The 25,050-nt window shown below is 46.2% G+C and overlaps 2 protein-coding genes across 2 annotated transcripts in view; both read left to right on the top strand.

The window, feature by feature from the left end:
• The window catches only part of LOC308252261 (zinc finger protein 124-like), a 40,706-nt gene extending 38,340 nt beyond the window's left edge, over positions 1–2,366 (top strand). Inside the window, exon 4 of the mRNA XM_080676617.1 lies at positions 959–2,366. Within this exon, the coding sequence (XP_080532743.1) occupies positions 959–1,103 (145 nt within the window). The 3' untranslated portion in view covers positions 1,104–2,366. The remainder of the gene's footprint in view (positions 1–958) is intronic.
• Positions 2,367–15,124: 12,758 nt separating this feature from the next.
• LOC308250002 (uncharacterized protein) overlaps positions 15,125–25,050 on the top strand; it is a 41,554-nt gene continuing 31,628 nt past the window's right edge. Inside the window, exon 1 of the mRNA XM_080672211.1 lies at positions 15,125–15,190. The gene's annotated coding sequence lies outside the window, so the exon portion shown is untranslated. The remainder of the gene's footprint in view (positions 15,191–25,050) is intronic.

Genomic DNA, 25,050 nt, shown 5'->3' with positions numbered 1-25,050 from the left:
GCACCTACTTTCAATTTTAATTTATGACACAGCATTCCTGAAGGAATAGTACTATTAAAAAAATTGATGGGAACATTTTCCTTTTGGCATCATCCATTGAATCGATGGAATCATCATTCAAACAGGTATGAAAATCTCCATCGAGTATATTCAAAATTTCTTCATTTAATTTATGAACATGCTCATTTTTAGGACAAAGAACTGCACATTTACCGTGTTTCCCCGAAAATAAGACATCCTCCGAAAATAAGACCTACTTACAGGTTTCCTTCTGAGTGAAATATAAGGCATCCCTCGAAAATAAGGCCCAGGCTCTGTCGCAGAATGAAAATTAATTTACCGTAAACTGGTCGCTAGGGCCGCCCTGACTGGCATCTAGCAACCAGTGACGTTATGCGGAGTCCTGACGTCACTGCTGTGTGGAGGCGGAGCGGAGGTCAGAGTGAGCGGTGAGCGCGGGGTGGAAGAGAGGAGGAGACTTTCACAGATGCGTGTAGAAGAACAGGAGGATTAGAGCGGACGGGACGCGGCGAAGGTGGTGAGTGCTGGTCTGTCTCTGGTGACACTACCTGATGCTCGCAGCTGCCTTCATGATGACTGAAGGTTCTCAGTCAGTGGCAGACCCTGCTCCAGCCCAGATCCAGGCCCCAGCAAGCCCAGTGACAGTCCCCAGGCAGGCCCCAGGGGGTAAATGTCTGATAAAGGGGTAGGGGGGATGTCTGGTGAAGGTGTTCAGTGGCACAGGGGTGGGGGGAGGAGGATCACTTAAAATGACACAGGAGGATCAGAGGGGGCAATCAAAATGACCCAGGAGGATCAAAAGGGGTTATTAAAATGGTAATCCCCCCTCTGATTCTCCTGTGCCATTTTGATTCCCCCTCTGATCCCCCCTGTGTCATTTTGAGTGATCCCCCTCCCCCCACCTTGATACCCCAATTCCTTTTTTTTTTACCCCTAGAAATGAGTGCAAAAAGAAAAAGCTACTCCGTGGAGTACAAGAAAGGAATCATGGAAGACTCCTGGAGCCAAAATCTTACTGCTTTCTGCAAAGAGAAGATGTTGAGTATCCGATTGGTCCAAAAATGGCGAGCAGAGTATGGTAACCTCATTGAACAAGTGGACAAGGGAAATGCTAAAAAGTGCAAGTGTGGATCAGGTCGGCAACCATTATTTTCCGAGCTGGAAGACCTGATCTGTGAATGGGTTGTTGACAGGAGAGCAAAGGCTTTGGTTGTGAATAGGGCTCAGATTCAAGAATTTGCCCTTGCAATGGCACCACAGTTTGACACAGCCCCCAAAGACTTCAAAGCATCACAACACTGGCTGGATAATTTCCTTCAGTGAAGTGAACTGTCTTTAAGAAAATCTACAACATTGTTTAGGTTGGAAGATACTCAAGTTATGAAGTGAGCACTTGCATTCAAGTCCTTTATTGATGATGCTGACTTCTCTAAATACAATCTTTCCAATATGATTGCTATGGATGAAACTGCAGTGTTTATGGGCCAATCATCTCAAACAACAATTGAACAGCGGGGTGCCTCCTTAGCGTACATTCCCTCCACTGCTTACGAAAGTGCACGTGTTTCCTGTATTTTGGCAATTCGTCTGGATGGCACTAAAATCCCACCTTTAATCATTTCTAAGGGCAAGAAGGAAAAGATTGAACGTGTTTTGGGCGTTTTTATTCTTGAAACTGAAAAAGCCTGGGCCACACAAGCAGTTATAAGGAAGTGGGTCGATTTAATGCTGCCGCTTGTTATGCGAGGGAGCCAAAGAGGTCTGCTAGTCTGGGATGCAGCCAGCACTCACCGCGCTAAAGACATGAAGACATTTCTTCACGAAAGAAAAATAGATCAGATAATGATTCCCGCAGGAATGACGGCCTATCTCCAGACTCTTGATATTGCAATAAACAAGCCATTCAAAGACAATTTGCGCATGGAAATTAATGACTACATTGAAAATAGAATGGAGAGAAATCAGCGTGGAAACTTTGTGAAACCTAAACTGCAAGAAGTTGTGACTTGGGTGAAGAAATCATGGGAGAAAATCACTGACAGTTGCATTGCAAATGCACTGCGAGCAGGCTACCTTGACAAGAAGTACTCATTTAAAGACAGTTCTATTGCTAAACATGAGAGATTTGGTCCACTGATTCTGAAAGAAATGGAGTCACAAGAAATTCACCAGGAAATTCAGGAATTGGGTTGTTATGATGATGTTCCAGAAGATGATGACATGATTGTCATTGAATAAATGAGTAAATTCTTGATACTATAGGATTCACATTTTGTCTGGTTTGTGTTGACAACTACCGTACTACCATACCATATACAGGTAATAAATTTCCTTTATTTTCATTTAACAATAAATGTGTACCGTATTCTTCATGGAAAAATAAGACATCCCTTGAAAATAAGACCTAGCGTGTCTTTGGGGGCAAAAATTAATATAAGACACTGTCTTATTTTCGGGGAAACATGGTAGATATGTTTTTAATATTATCTATAGATATACTATTTCCAAGGGTAGCTTCAATAATAGATCCATTACAAATCATTTCATGGGGGATTTCAATAATATTCATTCCTAAATGAAAACTGTTATCAAGTTTGCCATCTCCAAGTTTTACTGACCATTCACTATAAGCCGAATCCTCTGATCTCAAATTTGTTTTAAGAGATAACTGTCTGAAACATCCCCAGACACTACAGTACTTAAACTCATTGACAATGATAGATCAAAACACAGGCATGTGATTGGTGCCAGCGAGAGCTTTATATGTATCTCACATATAAACTAGAGGCCTGATGCATGAACATTCCTGCTAGAGTAGGCTTTCCTTTCCCTGGCTGCTGGCACCGGCTTCCCTCCTGCACCCGGGATCCGTGATTTGCTCCAGCCACTGCAGGCAGGCACCCGGAACCCGGGCTGCTTCCCTCCAGCCCTCGCCACTAGGCATCTGCACCCCGGCTCCGCTCCAGCCCCAACTTTGTCCAGAAGGACGTCCGTAATGATGCCCAGAAGGATGTTCTGTCTAATTAATAGACTAGAGGCCTGATGCACAAAGATTTGTGCAAGAATGGGCCTTCCTTCCCCTGGCTGCTGGCACTGCCTTCGCTCTGCCCAGAGCCACCTTTTCGCTCTGGCCTGGAGCTTCCTTTCTGCCTTCCCACACTGCCCAGAGGCCTGGAGTGGCTGGGGCAGTGCAGAACGCCTGCGTCGTCACCATGGTGACAACACAAGCGTCCCACCCCGTCCCCGGCTGCTCAGTGCTTGCATATGCAAATTAATCCACCATCTTTGTTGGGTTAATTGCATACATGCTCCTGATTGGCTGGTGGACGTCATGGAGGTGCAGTCAATTTGCATCTTACTCTTTTATTAGTGTAGATTGCTTGTGTGCATCATGTGCACCAGATGGTCGGATGGACGGATGGATGGTCACTTAGCCTTTTATATATATAGACTAGAGGCCTGGTGCACAGTCATGCACGGGGTAGGGGGTCGGGCCTAAACCTGAAGTTGGACATCTCTCTTGCAACCTGAGACTGCTTGCTCCTAACTGCTCACCTGCCTGCCTGCCTGATCGCCCCTAACCACCTCTGCCTGCCTGCCTGATGCCCCTAACTGATCCCCTGCCTGCCTGATCGCCCCTAACCACCTCTGCCTGCCGGCCTGGTTGCCCCTAACTGCCTCTGTCTCAGCCCCCACCACTGTGGCTTTGTCTCGAGGGACAGCTGGTCAAATTAGCATATTACCCTTTTATTAGTATAGATGGTTACTGAGCAGTGCATACTGGGAAACATTGGGAAGCAGCCCTATGACTCAGAGACCAGGGACTTGACAGGAAGCTGGGAGGTCCGGTCTCAGTCAGCAGAGGATGGGCCTTGGATCACAGGCGAGGCCTAGACTGTGTTTAGGTCTGAGGAGCCTACCTCCTCCAGGCACCACTTGCTCAATGGTCTCCCACACACACCCCGACCCGGGTTCAAACCCACAACCTTTCAATGTACAGGACGAAGCTCCAACCAATGGAGCCTCCCTGCCAGGGCAGTTATTCTTGGCTTTTATTTCCTTTTACTTTTTTATTTTCTTTTATTTTTTACTCTTTATTAAATCTTTATTGTTGAGTGGTTTACATAGGTCCCCTTTTCCCCCATGAACCTTTTCCAGCCTACTCCCCGCCCCAGGCCCTCACCACCCCATTGTCTGTGTCTAGGGGTGATGCATATATACACACAAGGCCATTGGTTGATCTCTTCTCACCCACCCACCCTCCCCCGCCTTCCCTCTGAGATTGCACAGTCTGTTCATACATCTGTGTCCCTGGGTCTATTTTTGTTCATTAGTGTATTTGGCTCATTAGGTGTTAAAAGTGCTCTGCTTGTGATCACTTGTGTTTTCTAAAGATGCAGTCATATTGCGTACAAATCTTTTTTCTTTTTCCAAATGCTCCTGTGGACACATTGGGAATATAGATACCAGAAATAGAAGTCTGTGAATAAGTTGGGAATAGGATGCTTTTTCTTTCATGACATTGTGTACGTGATCCTATGCTCCCACTGTGTTGAAAACACCTAGTATTGTGGCTGCAGGGAGGCTCTCATTGGCAGCTCATCCACATAGAGTCATAGCCTCCCTCTCCATCAGCCGCAGCTCCCAGGACAGATGCATGCACCCCTCAGCAGAGGTGGGGGCACTTGGCCTCCTCCGTCAGGCTTGCCTTCTGTCATCACCTGGTGGGGCCCACCTTCTGCATATCACCCTCTTGTTCCTGCTCCCAGGCCTTTCCATGCACTTCCTCTCACCCAGCCCCCTCCCTCCTCCCGTCATGTCTGGAGCCCCAGGTGCTCTCCCTGCGAGGTCTGTGACACTCCCTATTGGACCGTTTCATCTTACTCTTCCACGGCATCCAGTGTTTCTTCTGCCTCGTTAACTTTGAATCTGAACAGAAATGGCTCCATCTTCTATTCCTTTTGTGTCCTTTCCACCCCTAAGTTAATGTCATGTCCTTAGTATGTGGCTATGAGATGTTTCTGTGACTGAGCTGGGAAACCTTTCACGTTTCTCTTTCCTTTTCTTTCATCTCAGGATAACTGAGCACTGCAGTTTGTGTGGGACCAGGGGCCCTGGGAATACAATGCTGAGCCCTCTGAACTCATTTTATTCTTTATTGTATTATTTGATTCCTGGGGTTGAATTAAACATGAAAACAGAAGGAAATATACCCTTAGATATACAATCTGAGTTATTACCCGGAGATTTCCATGGGAGTTGATACTGAGGAATGAGACACATGTGTTTATTGGTCAGTTTCCTCAACTATGGAACAAAGGTTGAACCTGCCCCTCGGATCCTTTGGAGGTTGGATATGATGGATCCAGAGGGATTATAACTGGCGGCTGGGAGCGTAAGATCAGAAGTCAATAGACACTTGTTTCCTTTACTTGAACAGAATTAGAAAAACACAACTCCTTTTATCGTAATACCAGGAAGGGCATAGCCTGTGGGAGGAGGTGCAGGGAACCAGGGCTGCCCCCTTGCTCCTGCCCCAACCTCCCTCCTTCCCTCCCTCCCTCCCTTCCTCCTTCCTTCCCTCCCTCCCTCCCTCCCTCCCTCCTTCCCTCCTTCCCTCTTTCCCTCCTTCCCTGCACTGGCCCAGCCCCCTGGCTCGACCCTCCCCCATCACAGAACCACTCAACTCAGGCTCTGGCCCCGCCCATCCCGCAGGGAGGAGCGTGTGCAGTTTATTGCAGATAAGGAAGCAGCTGTGGAGTAGGGAAGTGGCGGTTTCCCCCCCACCCCTCCCAGGAGGGTGTTTGTGCTTTAAAGCTGATGCTCTCCATCCACCACCCTGCAGTAAAGGCTGAGTGTTGCTGCAGGCGCTGAAGTCCTTGTTGAAGTCTCCGCTCCGGAGCCTCTCACAATGGAGAGTCCGTGTCCTGGGAGGCTGCACAGTGGAGGCGCCACGTTCCTTTCAGAAGAAACTGAGGATGGATTGAAGCCTGCCGGCTGCGGGAGGGACCAGGAGGCATGCCTTGTGCCTGCTCGCCAGTCCCCAGTTCCGCTCCGCTGCCACCAGCCCGGTTCCCCTTGGTTCCCTGTTGGCCATCCAGCGTGGGATCCTGGGGTCAAGGTAGGAGGGACCTAGAGGTGCTCCATGCATTTCCTGGTGTTCGGTCATCCGTTCGGTCATTTTGGATGTTACCGACCCTGGCCTTTTATAATGTAGAATATAGAAGAAGATTATATAGCACAAAATTATTTTACATAGTGTGTATCTGTGTATGTATATGTGATATAGAATGTATGTATGTAGTATATTTGTGTAGTATCGGTAGTATATAGTTCAGTTGTATATCTTAGCATATATTTTGGATAATTAGAATATATTATATAATTAACATATAATTTATTTACAGGGTGTCATATAGCATATTTTACAGAACAGTATCGCAGTCTTCTCAGCCTACAGTGTAGCGGGGGTCATTTCCATGTCCATGCACAGAAGTATTAAAGACCCTATTACATCCTCCCATGAAGCACAGGGACACCTCACTTTCTTGATACTACAACCTCGGTTTCCCTCACCCCTGTTTTTCTCTCTGCTTCTGAGTGCACTTGAAGTGTCAGTATGTTTCAGAAACGTGCACTAATTTATCCGGCTGTGATTGGAATGAAGCCCTGTGGTTACATTTGTCCCATATGCAGAGATGTGCGACATTCTCTTCTTTTTGAGTAATTGTGAGCAGTATTATTCCAGAGTGCTTTATCCCAAAGGGTGATCTTCAATTAGGAGTTGCTGCTCTTGGTGCCAGAGAGCTAGACCATTGGCAATGGCCTAAAAGTTGTAAACATGTACAGATGAGGTCAACCATTAGCCAGGGCATCCTGTGTCATGATTGCCTGGAGGTGACTAATCTTGCTGTGCATTGGGTCCCATTTCAGAGCAGGGATGGCCGGGTTAGGGACAGTGGCAGCAGCTCTCCAGGGTTCTTTCCTCCATCACGTGTGCTGGTGGCACAGCACCATGGACATGAAAATTAGCGCAGGATTTATTTTTAAATGAATGAGAGAGGAAAAAGCATATTTCAAAACATCTCCTGTGCTTGTCAAAGAGGAGAGAGAACAGTATACTTTACATGGTGTAAAGATTTAAAAGAAACAAACTACATTGCTCTCTATAGGGAAACTAGCCCCCTTGGTTCAAGGAAACGCTAGAAGTGTTTCCTCAGGCACACATCTCCTTCCCGGCTTTAGTTTTTGACACTTGATCTTCAGATAAACAATTTATAATAAAAAATTTTGTATTACCCATACTTCTGATTTATGGGTTGACGCTCAATCACAGAGCCAGACCACTCCTGAGTTTCAAGTGTCAGTTTTAAAAAGCAAAGGAACTTCATTAACAGGGTGGCCTTGAGTGGACAGAAGAGGAGTAGACCTCCACACTGCCCGCCAGATAATTCAAAGTTTACCTAGAAGCCTTCACTGGGTCATGTATACGGTTCAGATGGGATCAGGAACACATTGTTCTCTCAAACCTCCGTCCTTGAAATGGCCCTTAGTTCTCCATCAGTGGGCAGAACATATATCCCAAGGACAGGGGTGGGAGGAAGGAATCTCATTGCCCAGCTCATGGGTTGACCAGCTGTGGCATCTTCTCAGTGACCCTCGCACAGAACAGCTGCTTGAACCGTGTGTGACTCTTTCCATTAGGGCCATATGCCAAGGCTACGGGGAAAATCTCTCTTTACATACAGGAACTCCTTGTGCCTTTTCAGTGGAGCTCTTTGATGAAAAGACCATCTTGTAGGGTGATTCTTGAGACCTCATGGTTTCCATGGTGCAGGTGGATGCAGCAACACTAAGTCTATTCTGGCCCTTGTATTTGTCATGATGGAGACTACAGGAACCACCTGCTCTTACCAAACACAACCCAGTAATTCAAGTACCTTGGAGAGCAGCATTCAGTGGCCTCAGCAAAGGGACCAGGTATTCCTATTGTTACCTGTGAGAGGCAGAGCGTTTTCTGCCCAGGTGGGGCCACAGCTGGAACTATACAATTCCCACAGGTGCATGTGGAAGGGCAGGGATGGGATGTAATTTCTGCAGCAGCAGGTTCCTGAAGTTCAAGTGTGTGAGAGAAGAGACCAAACATGTGCATCTTCCCCAGTGAACACACATTCTTAGTAGGAGGTCATTTATTTGAGGTTGAGATGAGAGAGAAAACAAAACAGAAATCCAGAGGTATTCCAGGCTAGAAAAATCAAAATGATTTCTAAAATAAGTGATTGGAGCATATTGTTTTCTAGATAGCTGTGAAAAGGAAGCTGAAAAAAAGATGATGAAATGCAAATATATTCTCCATCTCTCAGTTCTTCATGGTGAATGCCCACAGACCTCTCTTCCTGCTGTGTATGGTGACTGATGCTGCTCCTCCCCGTGGTGGTCCTCCTGGTAAGCTGAGTCCTGGGTGAAACGTGTGCCCTCCTTTCCTCTCTCCATTGAGGTCACCTGTGGGTCTGTGGCTCTGCCCTCAGGCTGCCTGTGTCAGATGGCCTCCAGGTTCTTCTGTGTCCCAGGCAGGATGGGGTTATTGCTGCTGTTTGGGTGGGGCTGTTTGTCTCGGATGGTACTAAAGGTGAGCACTTCCTCAGGGACTGGAGAGAGGCAATGGTCGGAACCAGGAAGCTGTGCATACCCTATGGAGAGGCTGCCTGGCAGGGAGTGATTCCATCATGGTTAGAATGAAAGTTATGCTGAGGTAAGCACCCAAACTGCTGCCACGCACAACAATTTCAAAACTACAACTAAAAGACAGAACGGACACCATCCAGAACCACAGGAAAGCTGGCTGAGTGAAAATTCTACAACTAGAAGGAAAGAGAAAAGCTCACAGAGAATTGGAGGTACAGCAAAGGGTCTTTGTGCGCGCATAGAGGAAGGGCGGCTGAGAGCCTGGCTGACTTTCTCTGGCGGAAGGGGGAAGGAAGCTCCCGGCCGCACTGAACCCCAGTTCTGACTGCACTGAACCCCAGTCCCAGGCGAAACCCCGTGGACCCAGGCTCATACAGGTGGAGTCTGGACTGTCAGGTAGAGAGAAAGGCACCCAGAGACTCAGAGACCCGGGGGAGACCCGGGGGAGCCCCAGCATGCAGGGTTCTGGAGGCACGCGCACCAGTGTGCACAAAGTCTGCGGAGGTTGCCACAGGTTTTCCCTAGCAGAAGGGAGTCCAAAGCTCCTGACTGCACTGAACCCCAATTCTGACTGCACTGAACCCCAGTTCCAGGCGAGCCTCTGGGGACCCGCACTCTTACGGGGGGAATCTGGACTCTCGAGCAGAGACTCAGGAGCCGGGGAAGGCAGAGGTCTGCAGGCGCGCGCATGCCAGTGCGCACAAAGGCTGCGCAGGTTGCCACAGGCTTTCCCTAGTGGAAGGGAGTCAGAAGCTCCTGACTGCACTGAGCCCCAGTTCTGACTGCACTGAACCCCAGTTCCAGGCGAGCCCCTGGGGACCCACGCTCTTGTGGGGGGAATCTGGACTCTCGGGCGGAGACTCGGGAGCCGGGGAAGGCAGAGGTCTGCAGGCGCGCACGCGCACAAGGGCAAGGCTGACTGGAAGCCAAGACTGTCTGCTCCGCCCTGAGACTCCACCCCATCCAAGCTGAGCACAGAGGCTATTGCAATTTGGCAAGTCTAATCCTATAAGGCTGTCTCCAGCACCGAACTTCTCCCAGCGTAGACACAGCTGATCCTTACAGCCAACTGGCCTGGAGGTCAATTCCTCCCAGTGATACCAACAACAATAAAGACTTAACTACAACAAGGCTGTACACACAGTCCACAAAGGGGTGCACCAAGAGTGTCCACCTCAGGTTAACTGGGGAGGTCGACCCACTGGGCCATATAGGAAACCTAGCACACAAATCTACCCTACCAACTCAGGGAAGCAGTGAAAATGCGGTGTCAAAGAAACAGATCACAAACGAAAGAAATGGAGGAAAACAAACGACTGGATATAGAATTCAAAACCACGGTTATAAGGCTCTTCAAGAATATCCTAGAAAAGGCTGATAAATATAACGAGACCCTCGAAGATATGAAAAAGGACCAACTAGAAATTAAACATACACTGACTGAAATAAAAAATATTATACAGAGACCCAACAACAGACTAGAGGAACACAAGAATCAAGTCAAAGAATTGAAATACAAAGAAGCAAAAAACACTCAACCGGAAAAGCAAAAAGAAAAAAAATCCAAAAAGTTGAAGATAGTGTAAGAAGACTCTGGGACAACTTCAAGCGTACCAACATCAGAATTATGGGAGTGCCAGAAGAATAGAGAGAGCAAGTTACTGAAAACCTATTTGAAGAAATAATGACAGAAAACTTCCCCGACCTGGTGAAAGAAATAGACTTACAAGTCCAGGAAGCGCACAGAACCCCAAACAAAAGGAATCCAAAGAGGAACACACCAAGACACATCATAATTAAAATGCCAAGAGCAAAAGACAAAGAGAGAATATTAAAAGCAGCAAGAGAAAAACAGTTAATTACCTACAAGGGAGCACCCATACGATTGTCAGCTGATTTCTCAACAGAAAGTATGCAGGCCTGACGGGAGTGGCAAGAAATATTCAAAGTGATGAATAGCAAGAACCTACAACCAAGATTCCTCTACCCAGCAAAGCTATCATTCAGAATTGAAGGGCAGATAAAGAGCTTCACAGATAAGAAAAAGCTAAAGGAGTTCATCACCACCAAACCAGTATTATATGAAATGCTGAAAGGTATTCTTAAAGAAGAGGAAGAAGAAAAAAGTAAAGATAAAAATTATGAACAACAAATACATATCTATCAACAAGTGAACCTAAAAATCAAGTGAATTAAAAACCTGAGGAACAGAATAATCTGGTGAATATAATAGAATCAGGGGCATAGAAAGGGAGTGGACTGATAATTCTCAGGGGGAAAGGGGTATGGGGGGGGGTTCAGGAAGAGACTGGACAAAAATCATACACCCATGGATGAGGACAGTGGGGGGGAGGTAAGGGCAGAAGGTGGGGTGGGAACCGGGTGGAGGGGAGCTATGGGAGGAAAAAGGAGAAACAATTGTAATAATCTGAATAAAGATTTATTTTAAAAAAATAAAATAAATAAAAAAGCAAACAAGGTAGAAATAAAAAAAAAAGAAAAAGAAAAAGAAAGAAAGTTATGCTACTATCACAGACTCACCAATCAGGGGGATTATTATTTAGATGTGGGGATGAAAAGAGTCCACATGCTAACCTGCCAAGTTCAGGGAAGGCCTGTGTGTGATGGCCTTGCAAATGCAAAGAGCGAAAATAACCACAAGGGATGGTCTGAAATGAAAACATTTTAACTAGAAGCAGTTTATGGCAGATAGTCATGTCCCAGGCTAGAATCTCCCCTGACAAAACTCAATCTTTCCCTTACCTACACTGTCCATTGTCTTTTGCATCTAAGATAGCATTCCTTGGCAATGTCAGGGTGAATCCCCCTATTTCAGACCCCTCAGTGCACAACCAGTGCAGCAGGGCTGAGACCATAACTCCCTCATTGTTATTGTTATCATGCTAATCAGTAACTATTAACTGTCCTGTATCCAGCTATGTAAAATATATATGTATGTCTATCATTTTACTTTTCATCCTATCCCAGGGGTTTCCCTGCTTTGCTTTCTCCCAGCTGCCTAATCTATCACCAATGGATTTCAATGTAACCCACTTGGATCTTCTCTTTTGATTGTAATGTATAAAATAAGGTACCAAACTGCCTTACTCTGGACATTATCTCGATTCATTGACATTTTGCTTCCTGACATGAACTCATAAAAATTCTCTATAGGTTTGAATGATTCTTACATTGATGGGATCCAGTTTTCAGTTAAATTTTATTATTGCTGGATTAAACAGTGTAACTGTGCTGGCAGCAGCAATGGCACCTAGTGTCTGACAGGTGGGGTCAGACCCAACTGAGTTCAGCAACCTGGGTACTTGGGTTCTGGCTGGGTAAGAGAACATTTACTGGGTAAATTACAGAGGTAGGAGAAGTAATTCTTAGAAGAAATGGGCTTAGGAAAGGAATTAAGGAGGTAATGGAAGGGCTCTTGGAGCTTGGGAGCGTAAGCTAATGGTAACCTGCCTGTGGGAGGAGGAGATGGAAGGGAAAGGGAAAGGTACAGGTGTGCTCCAGGGAGGGAGAGCACACTGGGTCCTCCTTCCTAAAGGCTTTAGGGTGGAGATTTTAGGGGAGGTCCCAAGGGAAGATGTGAATGGAATATTCTGTAGCTTTCCAGGTGTGAACATTCAGGGATGTGGCCTCCACTGATGGATTGGCTGGCACCAGGGCAGGGGTCAGTAGTCAGTGCAGCTGGTCCTGATGTCAGCCCTGGCATTTTGTTGCTTATGTGGGTGGAGCTGAAATACAATGAGGCATAGATGTTATCTCTAGGGAGGGAAGGTCAGGGGGTCCAAACCACAGGACCAGTGATCTGCTAGAGGAGGAAAAGTCACTCTGGGGACAAGGGCCCACCCTACAATTGACTGCCCATTGCTAGACACCTGGCCTCCCACCCTGGTGACCTCTGTACCTGGCACATCTCCCTGCTCTGCGTAGGTCTGTGGAACTGCCCACAAGATAACCACAAGTAAGGGGTGGCTCATGACCTCAGAGGACCGTGACTGAATCACCAGTGGGAACACATTTTTCATGTGAAAAACATTTTCTAACGGTAACCATTCTAAATACGCAGAAGTCACTTTTCCCGCTGGACATGATGGCTTGTTTCTGGTTTCAATGCTCTTTCTGGGAATCTGGCTGTAGTTCTGGAAGGATACCACCCTAAGGCATCCCTGGTCCCTGAGCCTGGGCACCTTTTTGCAAATGCACACGTCAGACTCCAGTTGTCAACAAAGATGAAAATGGAGCCAGATTCATTAGGTGCCTTTTAAGTGTGTGTGTTTGCAAGGAAGGACCACTGTTCCCTGGGGACTCTCAGCCCTGCCTCTCAGTGCAAATGTCCCTGGACAGGAGTTGTGGCTACTTTGGGCGCAGGCCTGTGTAACTCAGGTGTTAGGGGGCATGTGGTGCGAAGTGTCTGTCATCTGAGCTGGGCACTAGGTGGCGATGTTGTGCAAAGTGTGGGTCCTCTGAGTAGCGGTGGAGGCTGGTAGGTGGGGCTACGCTCTGCTTCCACCCTGTTGTTCCTCTCACTTCAGCTTCACTGGGATTGCCTCCCACCTTGTTCTGTCCTCATCTGTCCATCTGCGGTCCGTACGGGTGGTCGGAGCTGCAGGCGGGACTCAGGGAGGCCCAGGAAACTAGAAATGGTGAGTGTGCGGCCGGGCGCGGAGACAGTGAGGAGGGCCGAGTGGAGCCGCTGTGGCGGGGCCGTCTCTCCACGGTCAGGTCCGGGGCCTGTGGACCCCAAGCGCCCGGGGGCTCCGCTGAAACTGCAGGCCCCTCGGGCTCGCAGTGTGGGGCCCAGCCGGGACCCGGGCGTCCAGTTTGTCCCCGCGGCAGGGCCTTCGGCTGCGGAGCGTGTCTGGGCAGCTCTGCACCCACATCCCCGCGGCTCCGCAGTTGGTGCGGTGACCGCGTGGAGGGTCATTGGGGACAATGGTGACTCGGTCTCCGCGGTTCGTGCATGGGAGGAGCTGTGGTCTGTGGGGCCCCTGTCCCTCCTTTCTCCCCAGAAGGATCCCGTTTTCTCCTGAGTTTTGATGTTTGTGGAGCAGGCTCTCAAGTGCACCCTCTGTCCCCCAGGCCTAGCTCTGCAGCAAATGCCTGCAATTCTAGTCTCTCCCCCGAATCCCAAACGCCATGTTCCCTTCTCTGAGTCACAGCATCTTTATCAGATATTTGTTTTGTGGTGCTTTTCAAACGGTTAAAAACAAAATTCAGCTGAGTAAGTTGGAAGGTCTAATTGGCTTGATTCCCATTCAGGAAAGGAGCTGCATCCCATCTAGTAAGTAGAATCTCAGAGGAGCTGTTGAAAGTTTACAATAGGCAGAAAGGAAGTGGCTTTGAGAGGTTATTAGTAAAAGAAAAGAGGGGATTGCTTCAGGCAGGTCACCCTTCCTTAGGGGAAGGAACAACAGGAGGCTTTTAGACAGATTAGTGTTGAACAGCAAGTTGCAGAGTGACTGGGTTAGAATTTTACTCCTGGGAGAGGTGAAACTGCAGTTACATACAGGCATGCACCCCTGAACCTGGGGAGTACATCTTGAGGCAGTTTTGTTGTTTTCAGTTCTCTTACACACACCTGCATGGTTTTTCCTACTACACACCTAGGCCATATGGTGTAGCCTGTGGGTCCTAGGCAGCAAACCTGTACAACGTGCTACTGTATTGAATACTGTAGGCCAGTGGTCGGCAAACTCATTAGTCAACAGAGCCAAGTATCAACAGTACAACGATTGAAATTTCTTTTGAGAGCCAAATTTTTTAAACTTAAACTTCTTCTAATGCCACTTCTTCAAAATAGACTCACCCAGGCCATGGTATTTTGTGGAAGAGCCACACTCCAGGGGCCAAAGAGCCACATGTGGCTCGCAAGCCGCAGTTTGCCGACCACGGCTGTAGGCAATTGTAATGCAGTGGTAGTAAGCTTTTATGAAAAGGTACAGTAAAAATGTGGTGTGCAAGATAAGAAATCATACTGAAGCATAGTAACCTCCATCTTGGGTAAAAACTGCTGTTTGAAATTTTAACCCTGCTATTCTGGCTTCTGTAAATGTTTACTTGCTTAAATAATAGGGGAAAATAAGACTACTCTCATTCCAGAGAGGCCATAAACTATGTCCCAGACAGAGTTGTCAGTGCTGGCACCAGGCCTTGAGATGTGGTCTCATGGCCCCTTCCCAGCACACAGGACCTCTTTCTCAGATGGTCTGGAAGTCTCATTCCAAATTTGGAAGACAAAGAACTGAAAAAAATATAAATAGGAATGATTTCCTCTAATTGGGGCCCAGAATTTGACTGAGACACTCTACTCTGAGCCTGCTAGTACTAGTGTAATAATAAAAGACTCCAAATTAGTTTGGCTTACTGATTAAGGTGTCTTCTGATTTATAATATAACAGTACATCCGTATGGGGCACTGACCCTGAATGGGCTACAGGACTGGAGGCTGCTCTGCAGGATTCAGAGATTGGTGAGTGAATATGAAGGCCTAGGACGCTACTGTGCACGACTGTAGACTTTTATATATATATATATTTTACTGATTTTTTTACAGAGAGGAAAGGAGAGGGAGAGTTAGAAACATCGATGAGAGAGAAACATCAATCAGCTGCCTCCTGCACACCCCCTAGCAGGGATGTGCCTGCAAGCAAGGTACATGCCCTTGACCAGAATCGAACCTGGGACCCTTGAGTGCACAGGCCGACACTCTATCCACTGAGCCAAACCAGTTAGGGCACAACTGTAGACTTTATCACACTGTACACTTACGCCAGGAAATTTACAAAACACAGATTCATCAAGCCGAGGAGGCAATGATGCAATCATAAGGCACAGCCAACACAAGACCTCTGAGGCTGCTGCCCGCATGAAACAGCATACTGCTTCACAGCAAAGTTTCCTTTCACTAAGTAGAAAGCTCACAAAGATAAAGAGGATAGTACAGCAAATACATGAACCAGTTCACCATCATCAGGTATTCTATGTAGTGAACGTAACTGTATGTGCTGGGCTTTCACAGGACTGGCCGCACAGGAAGCTTGTTTACACCAGCATCATCATAAACATCTGAGTAATGCATTTCCCTATGACATTGTGATGGGTATGACATCACTAGGTGACTGCAGTTTTTCAAATCCACTGTAATCTTTTTGTTTTATAGAAGGGATTTTATTTTTCATTAAGTTACAATTGACATATATTATATTAGTTTAAGATGTACACCATAATGATTTGATATGTGTATGTATTGTGAAGTGACCATCACAATAAGTCTAGTTAGCATCTGTCATCACAGACTTACAGAATATTTTTTTCTTGAAAAGAGAACTTTTAAGATTTACTCTTAGCAACTTTCACATCTGAAATATAGTATTACTAACTGCAGTCACCGTGCTGTAAGCTCCATTTCCATGACTTATTTTATAACTGGAAGTTTGTACCTTTTCATACTCTTCATTCATTTGACCCCCACCTCACCCCCGTACACCACTCCTGCAACCTCTAGCAACCATCACGTCTGTGCCCTTTATCTATGGAGTTGTTTTTTTAAAGGTTCCACAGATAAGTGAGAACACACGGTATTTCTCTTTTTCTGGCTTATTTCACAAAGCATCCTGCCATCAAGGTCCATGAATGTGTTGTTACAAGTGGCAGAATTTCTTTTTCTAATGGCTGAATAATACAATAATATTCCTCTTTGTGTGTGTATGCACCATTTTCTTTAATTTTCTTTTTCATTGATTTTTGGAGACAGTGGAAGAGAAAGGGAAAGACAGAGAAAAATAGCGATGTGAGAGAAACACATCACTGATGGCTCCTGCATGTACTCCGACCAGGGCTCATACCAGCGAGGGGCAGTTGCATCCAAGGTGCGTGCCCTTGACTGGAATCAAACCTGGGACCCTTTAGTTCAGAGGCCGATGCTCTATTCACTGAGCAAACTGGCTAGGATTTAAAGTTGTGGTTTTTTTTTTCAATAAGTTGACACAATATATTAGTTTCTGGTGTCACCAAAATGACTAGACATGTACATAACTTACAAAGTCTAATACCCATCAGATACTACACATAGTTAATAGAATATTATTGACTACTAGAGGACTGGTGCATGACATTCTTGCACTGGGGGGGGGTGGGGAGGGTTCTCATGACCGCCTGCAATGTGTTAAGTTTTGCTTTTGGTGATGTGACTTTACACAAGTGATTCATTGTGCACCCGTTTTCTCTTTTTTAATAGAACAGACTCAAAATTTGAATTACTTATTATTTTCCCACTAGAGGCCTGATGCATGAAATTCGTGCAGGGTTGGGGGTGGTCCCTCAGCTTGGCCTGCACCCTCTCGCAATCTGGGATCACTGGCTCCTAACTGCTTGCCTGCCTGCCTGCCTGCCTGATCACCCCTAATTACTTGCCTGCCTGCCTGATCGCCCCTAACCACTCTGCCTGCCTGCCTCATCTCCCCTAACCCCCTCTGCCTGCTTGCCTGATGATCCCTAACCACTCCCCTGCCTGCCTGATCACCCCTAACTGCCTCTGCCTGCATGCCTGATTGCCCCTGACTGCCTCTGCCTTGCCCCCCACTGCTGCAGCTTCATCCAGAAGGACATCTGGAATGATATCTGGAAGATCGTTCGGCTGTCCAGTCTAATTAGCATATTACACTTTTATTATTATAGATAAGAAATACTATTGATGATTACCTTTATTCTAAGAAAATTCAAATGGGAGCAGATCACCCAGAGATGGAAATGACTGATGAGGCCTTGTGCCACTCTTTTGGGAAAGTGACAGCATCTTCAGTTATTTAAGGGGTATTTGTGTGACCCTGCTATTGTTCCTGGAAGTTTAATGTAGGGTAAAAGGTGAGAATAAATGCCGAATAGACAAAGGGTAGGTTTTGTCTGTTGGCTCCGAGCTCCATCTATGCCTTTCTGTGCTTTCCTATAGTTCCTAGATGCCCCTGGAAGCTAACTTCTCACTGTGGAGCAAGGACGCAGTGGAGAAGCTCCACTCTCTGCTCCTTACTGGGCTCAGCAGGGGTGGGGGCAGGGGCAGGGACAGGGGCAGTGGCAGTGCAGCCCGCAGGCTGCTGTCTTCCTTGGCAGCACCGTTCCAATGGCAGCAGCAAGTTCTCAGCAGCCTCAGCAGGGCATGGTCTGGCTCCTTCAACCATGAGAGTGAGAATGGCTTCACTTTTTTAAAAAAAATATATTTTATTGATTTTTTACAGAGAGGAAGGGAAAGGGATAGAGAGTTAGAAACACCGATGAGAGAGAAACATCAGTCAGCTGCCTCCTGCACACCCCCCACCGGGGATGTGCCCGCAACCAAGGTACATGCCCTTGACCGGAATCAAACCCGGGACCCTTGAGTCCGCAGGCCAACACTCTAAACACTGAGCCAAACCAGTCAGGGGTTCACTTTTTTTTCCCTCTTCTAGCCTTTTCTTTCCAACCCTTTGGTAACCAATTCCCAATATTAAATTCTATCTGTTTGAAATACCTAGTGGGGGCTCTGTTTCTCCACTGATGCAGGTGAACCCACAGCCCAGCCTGTGCAAAGAATGATATGAATGGGGAGGAGGAGGAGAAGATCATTGATAGGCCAGAAAAAAAAAAAAAAAGAAGAAATCATATAATAGGACATGAGGGACAACATGCTATGATTTATTTTTTTGTTTGTTAATCCTCCATTGATTTTGAGAGAGAGAGAGAGAGAGAGAGACATCGATGTGAGAGAGACACATAAATTGGTTGTCTCCTGCATCTGCCCTGAACAGAGCTGAGGATCGAACCTGCAACCCAGGTTTGTGCTCTTGAACCTGAGATCCTTCAGTGGGCAGGTGGATGCTCTAACCACTGAGCAACGCTGGCCAGGGCCATGCTATGATTTCTGATGTTAGCAATTGCAGGTGGTGATAAGGCTCAGAGTTCAGCCTTGGAAATAGTGGCTGAGATGAAGTGAAAGTGTAGTTTCTCTGTAATTGATGATCTTTTAACTGGGATGTGATGGTGCTACTTGGTTCACTCAACTGACTGTCAAAATAAGGAACAATAATTCCAGGACATGAGATAGGGAGAAGGATGAGGGCATGTCAGACTGTGCCGCGGAGGCTCGGAGCAGGCTCCCCTTGTGTTTCTGTGTGTGTGTCCGCTGGGGGCCTGCCCCCAGCCGCACCGCAGAGGCTCGCAGCAGGTGCCCCTGTGTGTTCTTCTCTCAGGCTCCAGGCTGCACTTGCGTGTTGTTCTCTCAGGCTCGGGGCCGAGCCAGGCCCCTCCTTCTGAGCTGGTCATGACTGTTACAGCATCCTGACCTAATTTGCATATTTCTCTATTTTATATGTATATTGAATATATATATATTCAATGAATGGATGTCTTTAAAAAGTGTATTTTGTATGTGTGTATTTCCAGGGAGCTAGTAACCACCAGGAAGTAATTTGCCTGAAAGCTTTGTGTCTCTCTTTCCAGGATCTTTCCTGGGGCAAGGAAATCCCCTGAGAAATCCTTTGGGTGGTTGCTCTGGAGTAACTTTCTGTATGTTGTACGTCAGCCCTGCCTCTCCCCTAGTTTGTGACCTTTAAACATGTTTTCACGTTATTTTAGTCTCAGGTTTTAAATGAATAAAAATGTGTGCAATCATTGCAACTTAAAACAAAGTGTAAAATATTTTAAGTATTCCTGACACAGTGCTTCTCAGAGTAATAAAATACTTTATTGTTACACTAGGGGTCCAGTGCATGAATTTGTGCACCTTGAAAGGAACTGTGGGCCATGAGGCTCCGGTGGGCACAGGGGCAAGTCTCAGCCCATACACTGCACCCCTGCCAAGCCCCTTCCTCCACAGCCCCCCGGTCCCCTGTCTGCTGGCAGCCCTGCTCCTGCCTCCGCCGCTCCCACGCTCTGATGGTGCAGCCCCGCTCGAGCCGCTGATGGCACGGAGCCATTGGGGTCAGCACCAGCAGCGGGTGTGATTGGCGGCTGCTCCTAATGCCACGATGTTCCACACATGCCCCTTGGTGGTCAGCCGCTCATCATAGCAACTGGTTGTTTGGTTGTTCCGCCGTTTGGTCTATTTGCATATTAGGGTTTTATATATATAGATTGCATGTACTAAGTTATTGTATGGCCAGTTTCCTCCAAGTGTGGGTAGAAATATTTTAAGGTCTATTTTGAGTAAGTCAAAAGGATTTTTAGAGCTTAGACTGGAGGTGTTGAAGTATGATTAATAGTTTATAAAACAAATTCTTGCCATGGGAACAATAATTAATTAGCATCTTTTTTTAATGCAATAGTAGATACTTGTGGATTTTCTTGTTGAGCTAGAAAATTGCCTTACCATTTTAATACCTTCTTTACACATGAACACTGGGTTTAAGCCAGTTTACTGATTGTTCCAACACTGGCTTTGTGTCGCTTGAAACATCAATGGTGGTCCAGCCCAACATCAGGGTGGAGCAGAGGTCTGAGGCCAGGTACTTTAAGCTAAGGAAGCCCCCACGCCCTTGAGCCTGCCAAGGGAAGTACTTGAAGGCCCATGACCTTCCTGGGGAGCCTCTCCCTGCAGGCGTCCTACCTGCTCACACCCACCATGGAAGGAGCCTTTACAGTGAGAGAAGCTACAGCCCTGGAGAGCTGGGGAAGCAAGTACACCTGTGGGAGGGGGTGATGCCCCTTCTGAGGTTTTAGTTGTGGTCCCCTGGGCCTGTTTCTAGGCATCGGTTGAAGTTTTGCATCCAGGGTGTGGGTGCACATTGAGAAAATCTGGGAAAGTCAGGAGTGTGTGTCCTGGGTTAGGGATTGTGAGATTGGGAGTTCATTTGGTTCAGAACCTTACACTGAATCCAGCTGAGCACCCCCTCACTGTGAGCTGCAGCCTGAGAGAGGGAGCACGTCTGTTGGCGGTGGCATGGTGGGAACAGCACCTCATGTTAGACCCGTGGGGTCGGACTGGATCTGGGTTCAGCCGCATAGGTGCTTGATTTCTGGCTGGGAAGGAATTCAGAGCCAAGACTCAAAGTATAAGAGAACATTTATTTGGAATATAACAGAGGTAGAAATTCTTAAAGGAATGGAAATTCATAGAAGGAACAAGTTATAGAGGTAATGGAAGGGCCCTTAGCTCTTAGAAGTGAGAAAGGTAGCTGTTAGAGGCCTGGGGGGATGCGTGGGTGAGGAGAGGGTGGGACATGCTCCCAGGAAGGAGAGCAAGCTGGGTTCTCTGTCCTATGGGTTTAAGGGTGGAGATTTTAAGGGAGGTCCCGGGGAAAATCTCAGAATATTCAGCAGCTTTCCAGATGTGTCCCTTCACGGCTGGGTCTCCACTGATACATTGGTAATGGCCAAGGCCCAGGTCATTATTCAATGTAGCTGGTCCTGCGGTCAGCCCTGGCATGGCTTTTTCTGGTTTTGCTGCTTTTCTGGGCCTGCAAGTAAAATAGAAGTGTGGCCTAGGGGTTATTTCTAGGGGGAAAAGGTCTGGGCTCTAAACTGCATGACCAACAATATGCTACGGGATGAAAGGTCACCCTGGGGATGAGGTCCCAGCCTACAGTTGTCTGCTGCTAGGCATGACCTTCTGCCCCTGGCCCATTCTCCTTGCTCTGCTCATGTCTGTCTAACTGCCCAGCACATTCCCATTATTCCCCAGGGAGGGAAGGGTATTGGAGCTCCCAGACTTCATTCCTGGGCTGGCTGCTCAGGTGTCCCTCCTCTGCTTCCCCAGGGACTGTAACACTCCAGGGGTCTGTCTCAAGTGGGAGAGTGTAGAATGTGGAACCTTCTGAAAGTGGTTTTTCTTCTGTCTTGTGGGAAGCTGGCAGCTCATCTGAGCTGAATCTAATGTATGTGTTTCTTTCCTTCAGAGCCTTTATGCATCACTCAGGAAAGCCCTTTCACTCTAATTTCCCTGAGAATGAAAATGTCCATTGATTGAATGTACCAGGTAGAAAAAAAGAGAGAGAAATATTGATACTTCACAGCAGAGTTTCTCAGTGGGTGAGCGTCAACCAGGAAGCAGGAGGTCACTGTTCCATTCCAGTCAGGGCACATGCCCGAGTTGCAGGCTTGATCCCCAGTAGGGGGATGCAGGAGGCAGCCGATCAATCATTCTCTCATCACGGATGTTTCTATCTCACTCTCCTTTCCTCTCTCAAGTATATATATATACTGAGTGGCCAGATTATTATGATCTCTGAATGCATAATAATCTGGCCACTCAGTGTATATCCTATACAATAAAGGCTAATATGCAATTTGTCCCCTCGACTAGGAGTTTGACCAGCAGGTAGGCCAGCCAACCGCCCATGTCCCCTTCCCCTGGCCAGGCTGGCTGGACCCCACCCATGCACGAATTCATGCACTGGGCCTCTAAAATATATATATATATACACTGAGTGGCCAGATTATTATGTGTTCAGAGATCATAATAATCTGGCCACTCAGTGTATATATATGGAGAGAGAGAGAGAGAGAGAGAGAGAGAGAGACAGCACTAGCTGGTTTACCTGAGTGGATAGAGCATCAGCCTGTGAATCGATGTGTCCCGGGTTTGATTTTGATTCTGAACAAGGGCACATACTTGGTTGCAGACTCCTCCCTGGCCCAGGCCCTGGTCTGGCCATGTGCAGGAGGCAGCCAATTGATGTGTTTCTCCTACATAGATATTTATCTCTGTCTTTCCCTCTCTCTTCTACTCTCTCTAAAAATCAGTGGAAAAATATCCTCGGATGAGCATTAAAGAGAAAGAGAGAGAAGATGAAAAAAGCAAGGAAATTTCTGAAAGCAAAACAGGTTTTTCTTTTCCCTTTTATGTAAGAGAAACTCCAAATGTGAAATGAATGTATTTAACTTTTCAGGCACATTTTAATTTTTTAAAATATATTTTTATTGATTTCGGAGAGGAAAGAGAGGGAGAGACAGAAACATCAATGGTGAGAGAGAATCATGGATTGGCTGCCTCCTGCATGCCCCCTACTGGGAATCAAGCCTGCCCAAAACTCAGGCTTGTCCTTGACTGGGAATCTAACCATGATCTCCTGGTTCATGGGTCAACACTCCACCACTGAACCACACCTACAGGGCACAGTTTTTATTTTTAGATCACTGTATGGCATGTTTCTAGAGCAAGGACCTCAAACTCGGGGCCCCCGGCCGCATACAGCCCACAATGAATATTTTTGCCGCCCAGTCAAAATAACAGTAAGAACCGTTCTAATAAAAATTTCATAACTTAATTTTTACAATATCCTGTTTTATATAATTATTAATAACGAACTGCAACGTTTGCTAATGACTGACTACTATAATCATGTTGCATTCATTTCCCTTACACACCTTACATGCAGGTGCATCATATCTCTCTATTAACACTAGCAGGGAATATTTTAGCAGCAGATTGCCACGTCGTTAGTCTTGGACTGACGTGTTTGGTGTGCAAAACAGGAAATATTTTGCGTTCGGAGAACAAGAAAAATAGGTGTACTTGAGTTATGCTTATTAATTTCTGCAGTTATTCAGTGTCTGGTAAGTTAATGTTCAAGAAAAAATATTAACTTCTAAGATATTCTATTATTTTATGTTAACTATTCTTCATTTATTGCAGCCCTTTGTATTCAGCATGTCTCTATCAAATTAAACGTACGTTTCTATGAAAATTGAAGCTTTTGTTTTTTTGTGACCCACATAAACTTAAACCTTGTTTATTTGGCCCATGTTAGCCTTTGAGTTTGACATGCTTGTTCTAGAGTATAGGTTGGAAACCTTTCGGACTTCATGGACCGCCAGTGTTCCATGCCCCTTGCCGACCGCTGTTCTAGAGAACCTTAAAAATGGTTACATCATTGACTTTTTATTGTAGTTGATGTGACAACTATGAGAACAGTACGTAAATTTCTGAATACATTTTAGGAGTTAAACTGTTATCTATATAAATAAAAATGTAAATGTTCGTTTGTTCAAAATCTTAAATCTCCGAAAGTTCTTCACCGATTGCTTTGAAATTTTGACACAACGTTGCATTCGAATGCGCACATGTTTTTATGTACCTTGTACCTACTATTATATAGATGTCACACCTGTGACAGGTAAAAACATGCTTTTTTTGAAAAACAGCACCATCTGTTGGATGTAAAAGCAACACACACTATACTAAATATTTTACAATTCCATTTCAATGTTTCTGATTGCATTGTTAAATTGAATTTTCACAGATTTCGATTTATTTTCATTTAGATTTAATTATTTTGTGTGACATTGCGTTGGAATTGAGCTGTGTCATTTACCATAGCGTTCATTTCATGAGTATCCAAATAATGCCTCGCAGAAGATCAAACCTAGGTCGTTGTACTCGCAGAGTGGAAGCAGTGCAACGAGTAATTGCAAATCAAACTGAGGAAGAACGGGCATCAGCAAATGAGCAAAACAGACAAATGGCTCAAATACGTGCCAAGGAAGCAGCAGAGCGACGTGCAGCCAGACTTGAGGATGCACAGTTGCGAGCAGGGCGATCACGTTCTGCAGCTTCAGATCTGCTTTGTTCTCAACAGAATGAACGCGACAGGCTGAGAGTGGCTGAAAGACGTCAACGAGAAACAGCAGATCAGCATCAAACATGATTCCATGCTCAGTAATCACGCGATTACAATTGCCTTGCATTCCGGTACAACCCAGCTGATGATTATAGTTTGAGCCGGCATGTTCTCATTGGCACTATGACTGAAGTGTGTCCTTATTGCAAGGCTCTGAAATTTAATGGAGAAATGAAAGGAATGTGTTGCACCACCGGAAAAATTAAACTGCCTCAACTTGGAGAACCGCCAGAGCCATTAAAAACTTTGCTTGCTGGATATACTGCCGAATCAAAGCATTTCCTATCTAACATCAGGAAATACACATCAATTGCTGGAAATTGGGAACAGAAAGGTGCCGGTTGATCTGACCTCAGGACAAATTTCATTGCCTCATAACTTCTGCAATTTAGTGACGTCAAATGAAGAATTGGTTGAAAAAGTATTTCCCAATATTCAAACCAATTATAAGAATCATGATTGGCTGAGTGAACGAGCTATTCTTGTGGCCAAGAACAAAGATGTCTACGAACTTAACAATATTATTCAGTCTAACATTCAAAGCAAGGCAGTCACATACAAGTCCGTCGACACTGTTGTGGAAGCAGATGAAGTGGTTAATTATCCAACAGAATTTTTGAATTCACTCGATCTGCCAGGGATGCCACCGCACTTACTGCAATTGAAAATCGGTGTGCCAATTATCATGTTGCGAAATATCAACCAGCCAAACCTTTGCAACGGCACGCAGCTTGCAGTAAAA

The sequence above is a fragment of the Plecotus auritus genome, assembly GCF_963455305.1.
Source record: "Plecotus auritus genome assembly, chromosome: 6".
NCBI lineage: Eukaryota > Metazoa > Chordata > Mammalia > Chiroptera > Vespertilionidae > Plecotus > Plecotus auritus.
The sequence above is the reverse complement of the archived record's forward strand: the minus strand, read 5'-3'. Positions and strand labels throughout refer to the sequence as shown.